The sequence below is a fragment of the Silurus aristotelis genome (assembly GCF_946808225.1).
Source record: "Silurus aristotelis genome assembly, chromosome: 4".
Classification (NCBI taxonomy): Eukaryota; Metazoa; Chordata; class Actinopteri; order Siluriformes; family Siluridae; genus Silurus; species Silurus aristotelis.
Window position 1 is genome coordinate 12,562,247 of NC_139577.1, and position 13,662 is coordinate 12,575,908.

At 39.0% G+C, this 13,662-nt stretch overlaps 1 protein-coding gene across 2 annotated transcripts in view; it reads left to right on the forward strand.

Moving 5' to 3' along the window:
- The window catches only part of epas1b (endothelial PAS domain protein 1b), a 31,539-nt gene that overhangs the window by 10,750 nt on the left and 7,127 nt on the right, over positions 1–13,662 (forward strand). For both annotated transcript variants that reach the window (XM_083539932.1, XM_083539931.1), the window contains exons 2-10: positions 30–220; positions 3,211–3,356; positions 3,746–3,830; positions 5,993–6,105; positions 6,437–6,639; positions 8,614–8,720; positions 12,870–13,017; positions 13,170–13,375; positions 13,485–13,657. In XM_083539932.1, coding sequence (XP_083396058.1) covers positions 30–220; positions 3,211–3,356; positions 3,746–3,830; positions 5,993–6,105; positions 6,437–6,639; positions 8,614–8,720; positions 12,870–13,017; positions 13,170–13,375; positions 13,485–13,657 — 1,372 coding nt within the window. The remainder of the gene's footprint in view (positions 1–29; positions 221–3,210; positions 3,357–3,745; positions 3,831–5,992; positions 6,106–6,436; positions 6,640–8,613; positions 8,721–12,869; positions 13,018–13,169; positions 13,376–13,484; positions 13,658–13,662) is intronic.

The window sequence follows — 13,662 nt, forward strand, 5'->3', positions numbered from 1 at the left end:
AATCACTTCCATCTGCGTTCTCTCTGTAGAAGTACTTCAGAGCGGCGGAAGGAGAAATCCCGTGATGCGGCTCGCTGCAGGCGCAGTAAGGAGACAGAGGTGTTCTATGATTTGGCACACCAGCTACCCCTGCCTCACAGCATCAGCTCCCATTTGGACAAGGCCTCCATCATGAGACTGGCCATCAGCTTCCTCCGCACATGCAAGCTCCTCACATCAGGTGCACTATTTCAACATACATGCAAACACAAACTCACAAATACTTAAAAGGCTCGCATATGTCACCCTCTCATTGAAGATAGAGAAAAGGTCATTGAAGAAAACATGCACCTGTAATGCGAGAATGTTTTTTTTTTTTTTTTTTTTTCTTTGCTGCCAGGGTGTATTAATGTCGCGGTCACATTATAGAAAAAAGGGAGACGATTTTATGCAAAGCTGCGATTGTGTTACAGGTTATTAGCCTAGCTTTTGCTTTGGGGTTATTGGGTTTATTGAGTGAATAAGAGTTTATTGAAATTGCCATGTAATAAAAGTCACACTCAATAGACGCAGGTGACAAAAATGCTTGCAAATTATCTCGGATACTTTTCCTTAGTGGTGTTCGTATGTGCACTGCTCTGATATCAAAGAAAAAAAAACAGACTTTCTGGAAGTCTGTGGAACAATGGAGGATGTTTCTGTGTGTGTGTGTGTGTGTGTGTGTGTGTGTGTGTGTGTGTGTGTGTGTGTGTGTGTGTGTGTGTGTGTGTGTGTGTGTGTGTGTGTCTGAATTGTTTGCATTGTCTTAAATTTAAAATTAGACTCTCCGGAAGCCTGATAAAGTTTTTTTTCCCATTCCATCCTGTAACTATGGCAGTAAGTGGGAGAGAAGTCATTAATTTTTCTTAGATATTTGCTGATACATTTTTATTAAGTCACCCTCCCACCCATTTGGGATGGGGGGGGGTGGTGTTTGCTTTATTTGATTAAACTGTTAGGGGTTTTCTTTTTTCATGTGGTGACTTGTGAAAGTAGGTGAACGAATACATGAATAGAAATGGAAATAAATAATCTTTGGGAGATGTAGTTAGAATTGCAGCCCAGTGATTGTAAGATGGTACATAGATAGCATTATCAGATCATGGGTGCTGTGTGCAGAGAGGCAGATCAGAGCATGACTGCTGCTTTCTCGAAGTTTCAGGCCAGCCAAAACATTGGCCTGCCTTGGCGCCACCAGCCCCCCCTTCTCACCCTGTACCAACCTACCCTCAGTGAGGGTGCTAGGGAAACACCTCTTACATAAGAGCAAGAGGCACACACCGTCACTCAGGGTTATTAAAATGATACGTTAGGCACAATTAGCGAGTTATTGCGTTCACATGAACAGTACATAATAATGTACTGGTGGATCCCTTCGGTATTTCAAATTCGGTTTGTGTGGTGAGACACGATTTTCCCCCTCAAACTCCCACTAAATCCTGTCTTTTTGTCTATTTTTATATGTTAGAGGATTGAACTGGTTGGCAGAAACAAAATGTATGTATTGTCTAGAAAGTATTTATAATACAGCTGCCTTTAATGTAGATTTTAAATTTGTGTATAGAAATGTCAAATATTGGGACCATATTCCAGACTCTTTTAGCGTTTGGCTAAAGGAAAGGTTGGCCAGATAATATATGATAAATTGCGAAGGAAATTGTTTTTTTTTTTCAAAGGAAGGAATGATGGAAAAAGCATCGAGAGAGCACCACTCTCCTTTTCGGCGTGTTTGCACAACGGCGGTTGATGAGAAACGTGATTTGCATTCTCTTCGCCCACTTTCGAACAAATCGCTGCACAAAAAAAATTTTTTTTGCATGAATTCATACCCAAACGTTTTCCTTAATAGTTCACCAAAATATTGGTATTAGAACTGTGTGTGGTCACTTTTTTTAAAAAATAGAGAAGCCGCTCGAGTTTGGAGGTTTAGAGATTCGCATCCTGTATGCATTGGTTCAGAGGCCAGTCCTTATGATTGAGAGGAAACGATCTAATATTAGCTCTCTATATGCTATCGGGCTGTTTGTTTCCATTAGCATTTTGTCAGACGTTAAATCGTGCTCTGGGTTACATATAACAGCTTAAAATCCTTCCCCCCCGTGTAATCCAGTTGGGCATTATTTTGTTCCAGATGTTGTGGTACAAACGTAGTGTCATAGTTTGTGGTCCATTTTGGCCCTGAAGCGGGAACACCAGTCAGTCAGACTGCTCATTTATTTTCCCTTCAAGAATTCCAGCTCGTTTTTTGTGAACATGTCCGGCCAGGAAAAAGGAGACGTTCTTGAAATCTTCAACCGAATGGAAAATTTGCTTTTATTACAAATGAAAGTCAAAGTTCTAAATCCCTCGAGCTTTGCGAAGGTGCAATTTTCTGGGGCCACAGGTCTCCGAGCTCGGCTCAGTTCCAGCTCCAAGCTTTCGTAGTCCTTGAGAACGGCTCTTATCTCAAGGAAGCACACTGGAGCAAGCACATGCTTCCGACCCCCCACTGTGGAGCCGCTCTGTGTTCTCCTTCTGCTGCTCACTCCACCTCCAGAACGCCAGAACCAGCAGCACATTTACTTACACGCAATTATAACACGCACAAAGTTTCGGGCTATGGGCGACAAGGTTCAAGTCTGATTTACGCTCATTCATTTGAATTAGAGGTTTAGTTCTGAATTAAAATTAGAATACGATCAACCTTGTGGAATGTTTTGTTCACTTTGTCTTGCTCATATAATGTGTGATACTTAGCGTACTTTCTGTAAACGTTTACAGCTTGCATTTGTTAAGGAGAACATGTTTCTTTTGTTTTAGTTGGTAAACGTGCACTGAATTTTTCTCTCATCCGGAGTTAACATGATCGATAGTGCTATTAGGTATGTGTGTGTGTGTGTGTGTGTGTGTGTGTGTGTGTGTGTGTGTGTGTGTGTGTGTGTTTCTGTGGACAAAGTGGCCCAAGGGAAGTGACAAAGAGGAGGTTGCTGTTTTTGGGAGGATTAAGAGTAGCAGGATGAAGTTGTTCTGGTTTGTTTTGGCTGTGAGCCATGGCCTTAAACCAAAACAACACGAGTGTGCGCACACACACAGACACCACTCGAAATACACTTTAACAGCTTTATATTGTATTTGTGTGTGTGTGTGTGTGTGTGTGTGTGTGTGTGTGTGTGTGTGTGTGTGTGTGTGTGTGTGTGTGTGTGTGTATTTCAGGCTGCAGTACCCGCGAAACAGATATAGACAGACAGATGGACAGTCTGTATTTGAAGTCATTAGACGGCTTCATCTCCGTGGTAACATCAGACGGAGACATGATCTTCCTCTCAGAGAATATCAACAAATTCATGGGCCTGACCCAGGTGAACACACAAACAAGTGGCACACAAACCCACACAGCTACATGAGTTAACAGGCAACAAGGCAGATCAGTTAGAGCTGCACTTTTGCCAGTAAACAAGAGCCGGGTAACATTTTGTAAGTCATTACATGTAGAAGTAGCACTCTATGAAACACATCATTCTGGAGCCACACACTCACACACTAAGCTAGTCAGTATTTTTAGTCAAACCATGCAAATGTTTGTACTTTTTTTGTAGTACCTAACCAGGTCAAAACGCTCACATATACATATAATTATGGGAATATTTACAACCAACACATAAACATTGTAGTCACCATACAAGATGGTCTTCGCTCACGCAATGTAGCATATGAATGCTAACACTGTGCAATTTTGATCTCTCGACAGGTCGAACTGATCGGTCACAGTATTTTCGATTTCACTCATCCCTGCGACCACGATGAGATACGCGAGAACCTGAGTCTCAAAACCGGTAATTTTGCATTCCACCAACCCACAAATGAGCACTGGTGCTGCAAATGTTGCACATCCATTATTTGTGGTTGTGTAGTCATGTTTAGTCATATGAGATGCTAGGAATTGAGAAAAAAAAAGACTGTTGTGTACAGTAAATAGGACTGCATAAAACAATTGTTGTACATTGCTTGTAATTGGCTATTTGATAGTGATATTTTCATGGGTAGTGATGAAACCAGAAAAGACGTATTTACTGGGAATGGGAACAAAAGTAGAATACTTCAGGCCTGCAATCCCAAAGGATGCAACCAAAAAAAAAATAAACCCTCGAAAGGCCAGGCATGCTAACAGCTAACAGCTGTTGGTCATAAAGATGAATTCCTAATAACCAACATTTGTATTATTATTTATTTATTCCTGTAAAGCTTTAACTGTGTATGTGACAAATAAAGTAATTCAGTATAGGTGTTTGACCTCATATAGTTTTACCGCTCTAATGTTCAGAGATCTTTAATATTAGGCCGATTATGCTTTGATTAAGAGGAAACTCAAAAGAAGCACACAGGAGGAAAATGAATAATATTTACTGTGTCATTTAGAAACAATAAACCAGAGGTTTAAAAAGTAGCCAATAATCATACTTGATCATACAATAGATACCGTACTGTAAAACTGACCCCATTACAAGTTAAAAGCCACCAGTTCCAATATCACTTGAGTAAAAGTCTTACAGTGTCTGATTTGAACAGTATTTTCAGTATTGATTGATTGAGTATCTGACCCATATTAAACGTAGGCTCAAAGATGCACTAGTCCTCAAAACCAAGACACGTTAGTTAAAAGGCAAAACGAACATTTCTGGGTTTGCGAGGTTTTACTTCCGCATTAACCAAAATCAACACCACAGACTCATTAGCATACCAGAATGAAAAAAAAAAAAAAAAGAGTAATAAAGCAATCTTTCAAAAAGAGATCTTCAATTAACAAATCAAATGACATTATTATGTCACAAAGTAGAACCGTTACTATTCAACAGACAGATAAAATGAAAGTAAATCATTTTAGATAAAGGAAAACAAAATATACAGATCTGACTGTAATTGGATGCACCTCTCATGCAAGTCTCAGAGAAAGGCAGTATTTTTTATTTAACAAAAGCAGGTTCTTAAAGTTTTTGGAATTTATTCTAGTATTATTTGGACTGAGAATGTGACCAGCAGTGCCAAAAAGTCACTCACAGGCTGCAAATGTGGATAGGGAAGTGTTAAGCAGTATAAATAAGCCACGGCAGTGCAAAATGTAATAGGTGATGCTCATTGCCATTTAAAATATAGTGGAGTAAAAAGTACATCTATTGTATTATAAATGTAGAGTGGGCAGTAAAAGTTGCTTATATCTTTGATGCTCAGTAAAACGAAAAAGTAACTGAAAATTGCTTAAGTACAGTTAAGAAGTACATTTACTCAAATACTTTACACCACTGTAATAAACGAAAAATTAAACGAAACACATTTTGGAACACGAATCTCTTTTCTCCTATGCATTTATTGGGCATAGCTCAGAAAAAGGAAGCATTGCTATGTAAAGAAAAGAAAATAGCCTGACATATTCGCCCACCCTGTCTGTTTGACCCTTGCTCTTCTGCCAGTCTTTCATCTGCTCACCCCTCTTTTTGACCTATGCTCTTCCTGTAGCCCTCTCACTGGGCCTCCTGCAGTCTTTCTTCTGTGTTTTGGTTTGGTCGGGCACCTTTGGTGTTTATTTGTGGCCACAATGCCAACCAGTACCCTCCATATTTATTCCTTCATAATCTTCACTGAATCCTAGACACTGTAGCTAGATTTGTTGTTGTCCCTCTGTGACCCTTGTTTCTGGAGTCCACACTCACATGTGAACATTCTTTACTCCAGACCAGGGGTTATGTTTCGAACATGTTGCGTCATCCAAAGTAGGAATTTGAGTAGGAATTTGTATATTAGCGAATGGTTTTCTTTGACAAAATGAATCTTATTGTGCATGTATAGTGCCTATATATCCTGCATTGTTGCACTGAGCATTTAATTCAAACACGTTGGTAATTTATTTTTATACAGTAGTGACTATTGTGATATATATTGATGCATCAGCTATTTCTAATTTCTGTTGTGTGTGGTTGCATGTTTAAATTTTTTTTCGCAGGTGTGGGGAAAAAAGGCAAAGAGTTGAGCACAGAGCGAGACTTCTTCATGAGAATGAAATGCACCGTGACAAGTCGAGGACGTACCGTCAACCTTAAATCTGCCAACTGGAAGGTACATGATGGTGTATATAAAGAAATGTAACTGGGTATTGAGACAGATTTGATTTACGGCTGACAATATTAACCCTTATCCACTTTTATATCTGGGTTTTGACTGAAAGTGGGGCACTATGTTATTATAATGATTATTTTTATGCTTAGCTGAATTGGCAGTTCATGTAAACAATTGGGTAATTATGATTGAACAAATTACATTGTCATTTGTTCAGCTTCATGTGCTTGGGGTGTATTTTATTATAACTATAAATGGCTTATGGGAACGTTGGCCACAGAAGTGAGAAAACTCCGTACGCAGGTTTAAAATCAGCACTTTCATCCCTCAGGTCCTGCACTGCACAGGTCATCTTAAGGTGTACAATAACTGTCGAACACGCAGTCTGTGTGGATATAAAGAGTCACCACTCACATGTGTGGTCATGCTGTGCGAACCGATCCCTCACCCCTCCAACATCGACACACCGTTCGACAGCAAGACCTTTCTCAGTCGACACAGTATGGACATGAAGTTCACCTATTGTGATGAGAGGTAACACTCACCCACACTCTCCCACATTCATCTTCAATAAGTGCTTTACGCTGTGATGGATCTGGTTATACTTAAACCAAGTACCGGAGAAACTGGTATTGTGACGTGGTATTGCTAAACTCTTATCTGTGTCTTATTATTATAAATATTAATGTAGTAATAGATGCATTCGTTTATATGAAGCGAGTTGCTTTTATATCATTATTTTATAGATAGATAGATAGATAGATAGATAGATAGATAGATAGATAGATAGATAGATAGATAGATAGATAGATAGATAGATAGATAGATAGATAGATAGATAGATAGATAGATAGATAGAACTTTATCTTCATTGCATGTCTCTACTTGTCTTCGTTTTTTGTGAGCCATAAGACTTCATCCGAATCCGATATTTATATACCTTTACATAGATACTTGAAAATGATGTTGGTTCCATTTAAACTTGGATGGGGGCCTGCTTTTTGCAACTGACCCTTTGTATAAAACTAGCAGTGATGTAGGCTCTGAGTTTAAACAGCTTGTTTGGCTCCTTTTAATTTTTGCTATCCATGGAGTTATAGGGGTTATAGTCAGATCATTTATCCTATTTGGTGTGGTGAATGTGGTGTGGGAGTCAACCTTCTCCCACTCCACAAATATCTTTGGTAAGTACCTTGCAATAGTATTTTTCTTCCAAAGGGAGTAAGATGCCAAAATGTTACATTTAGCCACTTTTAATTCATGGATATAAAATTTTATGCTAAAATGGACATGATATTTTTTGTCTTTCACTACATCTGTTATACTTTATAACCTGTATAGTACACCGATCAGACATAACATCAAAACTACATTTAAAAACTTGCCTAATATTCTGCAGGTTTTCCTAAACCGGCACTGAGTTCTGGACTCCAAAGACCTTTGAGATCTTTGACCAAAATGTTTACAGGAGATTTTTAAGTCCTCCAAATTTGTGATGTGGGACCTCAGTGGATCAGACTTGCCTGTCTAGAACATCTGTTTGATCTGATTGAGATCTGGGGAAGAAAACAGGATTTATCAGACCAGGCAAACTTCTTGCTTCTTTGCAGCTGCTCAGCACCATAATCAATGTGATGCGCTGTGTGTTCTGACACATTTCTATTATAGCTCACATTTAACTTTTCAGTATTTTGTGGGATTTATTCCAGACGAGTGAGCTTGCTCTCTTTACACACATGACTGAGCCTTGTGTACCTATGACACTGTTGCCAGCTCACTGTTTGTCCTACTCTGTACCAGTTTTGTTAGACGCTAACCACTGCATACTGGGAATACCCCACAAGACCTGCTCTAATGGACATGCTCTGACCAAGTCACATTTTTCTTTAATGCTGACTGCTCACTGCCTTATATATCCTACTCCTTTAAAGGTGCCAAAGTAATGATATAATCAGTGTTATTTACTTTACACACTTACTGCTCAGTGGGTTTATTGTTACGGCTGCTCGGTGTCTAAGAACCCATGCACTTCCATAAGCGAATTGAACTTGGAGTTAGATTTTGACTGCCAAATACATTATACTACTAACAATCAGATATTAATGATTCAAATTGTCTCACATTACACAGCAGCACAGCTGTGGTCAGCCACTACGGATGAACAGAATTAGGGTTAATTAAAAGCTCTGTTTGCAGGCATTCATCACAATACTAGAGTGTGGTAAGCTTGGAGAATGTTTTTTTATTTTTTTTTAAGTGTCAGTGCAATGACCTCTGGAAGGAAAAGTGACATTAATCTTTCTCAGAAAAGTGCAAATGAGCTGAAAAAATCCTCCCCTCTCAACAATCATTGAGTTCTTGTGTTGTGCAGACCAGGCCATATGAAATGGATCATTATTAAATTCTCTTGAAATAACCAGAGATCAAAGAGTTCAAAAAGCAAAGAGAGACTACAAATAAAGGAGACTTCCATTTACAAAATTGCATCCATGTGCTTGTGTGTTCCAGAGTGACTGAGTTATTGGGCTACAGTCCTGATGATCTCCTGGGTCGTTCTGTGTACGAGTTCTACCATGCCCTCGACTCTGAAAGTGTCATCAGAAGCCACCAGAATTGTAAGTTGCTTATCTGTTGTACCTACTGTACCCATGCTTTTTCCCTCTCGCACTCCAGGGGATTCCAGGCTACTGAGCAACTTTTGTAATGCTAATAAGAATCTTAGTCAGAAAAACATTTGTTGCCCAGGTAAGAGGTCTAAATTGAAAGCAAAGTAAACAGACCATTTGGTACCATTTTAGATAATGTTTTATTATTGGCTTTGGGAGAATAGCAGCATGGAATTTGCGTGCAACCTCATATTTATACCCCAAGGCCACAGGTAAATTGTTTCTTCTATTGTTTCTATTGTGGAACATTTTAATTATACACAACCAGTATGCAGAGATGTGTCATGAGTCATTCACAATACACAAATAGACTCTTCTGTTTAGGTCATTCAAGATGAATGTGCGCATTTCATCTGATGAATTAATACTAGTTTGTTTCGATTTATTTTTACATTTTTTTATTTTTTTTATTTAGGTCTGGACCTGGCAATTGTATTATCTTCCAGAACCTCGCAGAATTCTTTTATCTTTACTTAAAATTCTGGTGAAGCAGATACACTCATTCGCTTGGACACCATGTGTCTGTTTAGCTTTATAGTTTTGACACTTTTGAAACATGGATTTATGTGTCATTTTAATTTCATTATTCATGAAAAAAGTCTTGACTCCGGACCTAGTGTACTGTAAACGCTGTACAAGTGCAAGTTCCTCTGTGATGATAACAAGCATGATCACTAAAGAATGTACACCCAGGGGAATGGCCATAATGTATACTATGTCATTTGTAAGTACTCAGTAAAAACAGTTCATTCTTTGGTAATTTCTTAAATTCAATTCTCAGAAATGGATTTAAAAACTAGCCATCGTTTGGTCAACCTGCATGCTAGTGATCAGACCCCACATTTTTAATAGTTGTTAGTTAAATAGGCTATTTACTTAACTATAGCTTTTACAGGCAAAAGTCTGTCTCTAGCTTAATTTCATTTCTTTGTACAGCACTAACATCACTACCGTCTGTCCGACATGCATGCTGACTTCCCTTTCTCTGTGTTTTCATAATGCCCCTAAAACCCCTCCACCATCATGTCCTGTTTAATTAGTCCTTGACATGAATCTGTGTTAATCCTATGTCACAATGAAGTGGGCTTTCGGATGGAACTCTGCTTCTGTCTGCCTAATACAAACAACCCCTGAAACTCTATATCTGGTGAGATTTACAAAACCTGGACTGTCCACATTCATTGCTCAAGGGAGGGGCATTGAGGCCATTAGGCCCCGAGGCAGACAAATTGCATTTCACATGCGCGTATGAGTTATGATCGCGATTCAAAAGAGCCTTATTGGATTGGCTCTATTAGGGCTGACTGCAGCAAGCATTAGGACGTCTTGAATCGCATTATGGGTGACTTGTGACAGGGGGAGATAAAAGCATCGAATAGAGCAGGGATTACTTGCCCTTGCCTCGGCCAGGTGTCCCAGATTGCCTCCTAATCAGATACTGTAGGTGGAGTGGCTTCTATCTACAGTGACATTAACATGTAATTAGGGTCTTTTCACCGTGTGGTGAAAAGAAACAAGAGCAGAAAAGGCAAGTGTTGATCTGGATTGGATTTGTTGAAAGTGAAAAGGCAGAAGTCACTTCCTATACGTGTGTGTATGTATATTTTATGTCGCATACATGAAAAGGTCTGAATAAACAACCTAATTAGTAGTGCCCTAGAGCTGTGGACCATGAATTGTGCACATGTATCACTGCCAGGAGCTTGTTTTACATTTACATTAACACCATCTGGCAGACACCATTATCCAGAGTAACTTTTTAATCTTTATCAAAAAACAAGTCCTCTTGCGCGTACAAACAGGCTCGAGTAAAAAAAAAAAAAACATTTCAAAGTCAAACCTTTAATGCAGTCATTTTTGCGACTATAACAAAATCATTATCATTTGAAGTTTAAGCCATTCATTTGAAAGAGGCAAGTTTTTGGTCTATATTTGAAGACAGCAGTGACTCAGTTGTTTGGAAAGCCAAAGGAATTTCCTTTTACCACCTAGGTGCCAGTGCAGAGAAGAGCTTTGATGCATGTGTTGACTGTATCTTGAGGAATGGTGCGGAGCAGGGTTTAATAAGTGCCTCCAATTAGGTAGAGATTGGTCTCTTTCTGTCTAATAATTCAGTAAGTAGATAGAACACAGCAATGGGGTTGTGTGGGAGAACTTGGGGATCAGTTGTGAAGATGCATTCAGGAGTCAAGGGACTGAACAAGGGGCTGAATGAGAACCTGAGTGAACTCCATGGACAGAAATGGCTGAACCTGTGTGATGTTGTAATAGAGAAGCCTGCATGACCAAGTCAGGTTAAAACTGCGTGGAACAAAGGATAGTTGGTTGTTCAGAATTGCCTCATTGTTGAATGTGTTGGCAGATGGTGACATAATCTTGACATAGGGATGCTTCTCCAGGGATACAGAGCAGCTCAGACTTCCTGAGATCCAGTTGCAGGTAATAAGCTGCCGTTCATGACAAGATCCCTGCAAGATATGCTGAAACATGAGTGTCACTCCTGCACTTCTACAAGATGGATGGATTGAGCATCATCAGCATGTATGAAAAGTCATTTGAGGATTCAACCTAGTCTTGTGATTGGCATTGGAAAGCCTGCTGAGAGGTCAAGGAGATTGAGGCGAATGAGGATGATGATGGCGGATGATCTAGCAGTATAAATCCCTTTAGTAATAGCCACAAGAACAGTGTATGTGGAGTGTGCTTCTTTGAGCCAGTTATAGGAAGTCGTTCTGCATAAAAAATTAAAACATCTGATTGTATAGATTGTATGTTTTTTCCAGGTTTTTTATAGATATACTTTGAATGTCTGTGGATTCAGCCAGACAATTAGTTGATGCAATGTGACTGGTCTGCAGATCAGCATACTGTATGCTTGTGTGGGCTAATCCTGCCGTAGTGAACCCAATGACCCTCAGCCCACAGCTTTCTCAGGCCAAATTTGGACCAGGTCCAAGAAAGAAGAGACTGGCTCATACTGTCAAAACTTATATGTGACATTGTACTGTCTGTGTCTGCATACCTGCCATACTCAGAATTCAGCCCTGAATCTGGTTTTCCTCTTCAAGGGATATTGCAGGTCCTAATCTGCAATTTGTGTGGGGCTTCAGCAAATATTTTACTTTGTGTGGGTGTAATCAAATCAACTCGAATACAAAAATTTATTATTTACAAATTATTGTGTGTGTGAATGGTTGAGATTGGAATGGCTGGACATCAATAAGAATGAAAAAAACAACAGAAAAACTCATTAACCCTTAACATTTAGATTTAAGATAAACGGGAAGATTACAGTATCAGAATACACAACATTTAAAAACCTAAGGCTAAAGGGCTACTACATTGGAAATCCACATTTTGCTCCACTTCTTTTAGTTAATAACATAAATCTGAGGCCACTCTAATTAAGAGCTTAAACCAGTCTGGACATTCTCCTTCTGCAGAACAAAGTGAATGGGAATGCTTGTGCACCATTATGTATATACTTTAGAGAATTTTGTGAGTGAAAGCTGCTGGAGAACAGCAGTTTATCTGACGTCAACATCTATCGAAGTGAACAGTATTGGATTAAGATTATGCATTGATGCATTATTATCATATTAATGTATATAATACAGGTAAAAATATGTGTCTCATTTTGTTGTATCACTGACGACATTGCAAGATCGAAAAATAGTCAAACCATTGTAACTCAGGGACCATCTGTAAATATGATTATATATTATTTGTATTTTTGTATTATTATTAATATTATATTATTATTATTATTATTATTATTATTATTATTATTATTATTATTATTATTATTATGCAATAATAATTGCACGAATGAACAGACTTACAGGTGCTTTCAGTGTTTTTAAATATCAAGTAGCTTTAAAATGATAAACTCTGTTTCAATCTATTGAATGTTACATTCCCCAAAAATGCTTTTCATATGTTGTAATGTTAATGAATCTTAGCATTTGTGCAAAGAATATTAAACATAGTATTCAATATAAAGTCCTGTAAAGATAGTTGCAGACCTAAATCGATGTTCATCATAATAAACTGGTGTTTAAACAGTTATTGAACGATGTTCTAATTTGCGATTTGCAGTGTGCACAAAAGGGCAGGCTGTGAGTGGACAGTACCGGATGTTGGCAAAGCACGGGGGCTTTGTCTGGGTGGAGACTCAGGGCACTGTCATTTACAGTAGCCGCAACTCTCAGCCACAGTGCATTGTGTGTGTCAACTACGTCCTGAGGTTGGTGGAAAAAGGCGAAAATTGTAAAACTAATCTTTGTTGTAACTTGTTTTATATTTTACTATATTGATTTTTACTACAGTTAATGCAAATGAAATTTAAAAACTGAAGAAAATGATTATTCCTCCATGTCACCTCTTTTTTTTTAAAAGTGATATTGAGGAGAAGTCCACAATCTTCTCTAAAGACCAGACAGAGTCTTTGTTGAAGACGCATATGAGCAGTTTCTTCAGCCAGGCTGGATCTAGCATGGCCTCTGAGACTAATGGAGGCCTCTTCACCAAGTTCAAAGAGGAACCTGAAGATCTCACTCATTTGGCCCCGACTCCTGGTGATGTCGTCATCCCCCTCGACTTTGGTAATTCCACAACAAGCTTGTGATACCTTGTGCTCTCTTGAAGTGTACTTCATACTTTCGCTGTGTGATGTTCAGTGACACCTGACAGCTAATGAGTCTTACATTTCAGGTCATCCTTCATTTGAGGAATACCCAGTGTGCCCTAAAGTGTCTCCTATGCATCCTCCTGCCACTCACTCAGTCACAGAGGGACATAACCTGCCTAAAATGACTGGCAGCTTCTCCATACCCCAGGCTCCACCACCTGGCAGTGCAACTCCAAGCATAAGCAGCTGCTCTACGGTAAA